This window comes from Lepidothrix coronata, unplaced genomic scaffold (assembly GCF_001604755.1).
Source record: "Lepidothrix coronata isolate B3197 unplaced genomic scaffold, Lepidothrix_coronata-1.0 Scaffold1035, whole genome shotgun sequence".
NCBI classification, from domain to species: domain Eukaryota; kingdom Metazoa; phylum Chordata; class Aves; order Passeriformes; family Pipridae; genus Lepidothrix; species Lepidothrix coronata.
In genome coordinates, this window is record NW_016691215.1 from 4780 (window position 1) to 6939 (window position 2160).

Here is a 2160-nt window from a genome sequence, read left to right on the forward strand (position 1 = left end):
AACGGGCACCGCTCCAGCCGGGCAGGGGCAGGGGCAGAGGGCAGGGACTCCCCGGCCCATCAGGGGCGGGGCTGAGCCCCCAAAATTCACATTGCACTCGGTTCCAGGTGCTCCCGTCGTCGGACGCCACGCACGGAAATGGTTTTTATTATTATTATTATTAAAAAAAAAAAAGAAAAAAAATTATATAAAAGCCCAGTTGTGCCCCTTTCCACGTATTAAAGTGCATTAAGTGACCGTTTTTAAAGCAGGCCAGAAAGTCCCTTTGAAGTTGGTCCCTAAGCACTGCAGTAGCATTTGTAGTGGTACAAGTGGCGTGTTCCACCCCAGCGGAGTTCCAGGGGTCGCTGGTGGAATTCCAGGAGTTGTTTGTTAGTGGAATTTGAGCCCAAAGGGATGAGACGAGCGCAGGACAGCCCGTGGGCAGACACTCCCTGCTGCTGCTGCTGCCCCGCAGACCCTCGTTCCCATGCACCCAAAGAGACCCTTTGCAGGCTTCCAGAGCTTCCCAGCTGAGATGATTTGGACGTGGATTCCCTTGACGTGCAGTGTGGCATCGCTTCGTGGAGGAGAGCTGTCTGTTAAAGCTAAAAAAAAAAAAAAATACCCATTTCCAAAAAGGCCCAGCACCTTGCAGCAAGTTTCCTAGTGAAAAAAGGCCAATTTATTCTTCATCGTCGTCGTCATCGTCTTCATAGTAACGGTTCCTTTTGATCTGCTCCTCCACGGACAGATCCTCCACGTCGTCGCCCTCCCAGAAACCCACGTCCTGGGATTTGCGGTGCTGGCTCGGGGAGGACTCCTTGGCAGTCACCACGTGGGCCAGGCTGGAACGTTTGGGAGAATTCGGCTCCGGGAGCTCTTCCCCTGGGACCTCCGGCTCTCCCGCCGCGTGTTCCTCCTCCTCCTCGTCTGTCTCCAGGCCCCCCTGCCCGTTCTCCACGACGCCGAGCTCTGCCGTCCTGACACCGCACAGCTCCCGCTCCTCCTCCACGTCCTTCTCCTCCTTCTGGGTGTTCCTGTGCTCAGCCGCCTTCTCCTTTTGCTTTTTCTCCTCTCTCTCCAGTTCCTCCCCCTTCCTCCGCGTGTCCCTCTCAGCTTTGGGAGGAGAGGGCGAGTTCTCTGCCCTGTGGCCCCTCACGGACACTGTTCTGAACGAGGCCGCCACCGTGAAGGGGCGACTCCGCTCCTTCAGCGAGGAGGATCTCCTCAGCTTCTTGAGGTCCAGGTCCACCTCCTCCTGCACGTCCGGCCTGGAAACCTCCTCCTCCGGGGGCCACTTGGGTTTGAGCACCTTGATGCCCTCCTCTAAGGCACTTCCTTGGACGCTCTGGTCGGAGGGAGGGGGCCAGGCGATCCGGAGCTTCTTGGTTTCCGCCGGTCGCTCTTCCCTTTCGGGCACAGCCGAAGCTTTTGCCTCCATAGTCGCTGCCAGGACCCCGACCTTCGCAATCGGGGCGTCCTCCACCCCGGGGCTCTGCGGGGCTTCCGTCGCGTTCGCCCCGGGCGGGGTTTTCTCCGGGGATTCCTCACCCTCCGCTTTGCCCGCCCACAGCTCCTTGTGCTGTTTGTGCCCGAAGCCCTCGTCGTAGTTGCCCTTGGATTTGAAGAGCTGGCTGAAGTGGGGTTTGCAGTAGATGTTCCCCCGCAGCGACGCGTACGTCCCGAGGCTGGGGGGGGGAAACAGAGTCGAACATCAGAGCTCAGGGCCGCCAGCACAGGCCTCTGCTTCAGTCGTGCCACTCAAGAGACTCAATTCCACTCTTCCAGCGAGCTCAGAGCCCCCAGGGTTTGCACCCTGCGTGGCTCTCTCCGAGAATTCATCACCGAGCTGGACGCGCTATTTTTACCCCCCCCGCCATAAAATCACATTAAGAGGTTTAGAAACTGCACCCAAGTGCAGAACCAGGCCTGTGTAACACCCCTGGCAGAAGCAGGCCTGTGAAGCACCCCTGGCAGAAGCAGGCCTGTGAAACACCCCTGGCAGAACCAGGCCTGTGTAACACCCCTGGCAGAAGCAGGCCCGTGTAACACCCCTGGCAGAAGCAGGCCTGTGTAGCACCCCTGGCAGAAGCAGGCCTGTGTAACACCCCTGGCAGAAGCAGGCCTGTGTAACACCCCTGGCAGAAGCAGGCCTGTGTAACACCCCTGGCCTGTGTA

General features: G+C 58.8%; 1 protein-coding gene across 1 annotated transcript; it reads right to left on the reverse strand.

Annotated features, from left to right (window-relative positions):
* Positions 1 to 145: 145 nt before the first annotated feature.
* On the reverse strand, positions 146 to 1690 carry LOC108510487 (LIM domain and actin-binding protein 1-like; the record flags this gene model as incomplete). Its single annotated transcript, XM_017840170.1, has 1 exon — positions 146 to 1690. A coding segment is annotated over one exon (1026 nt), but the record flags the coding sequence as incomplete, so codon positions are not given.
* Between the last annotated feature and the right edge of the window lie 470 nt (positions 1691 to 2160).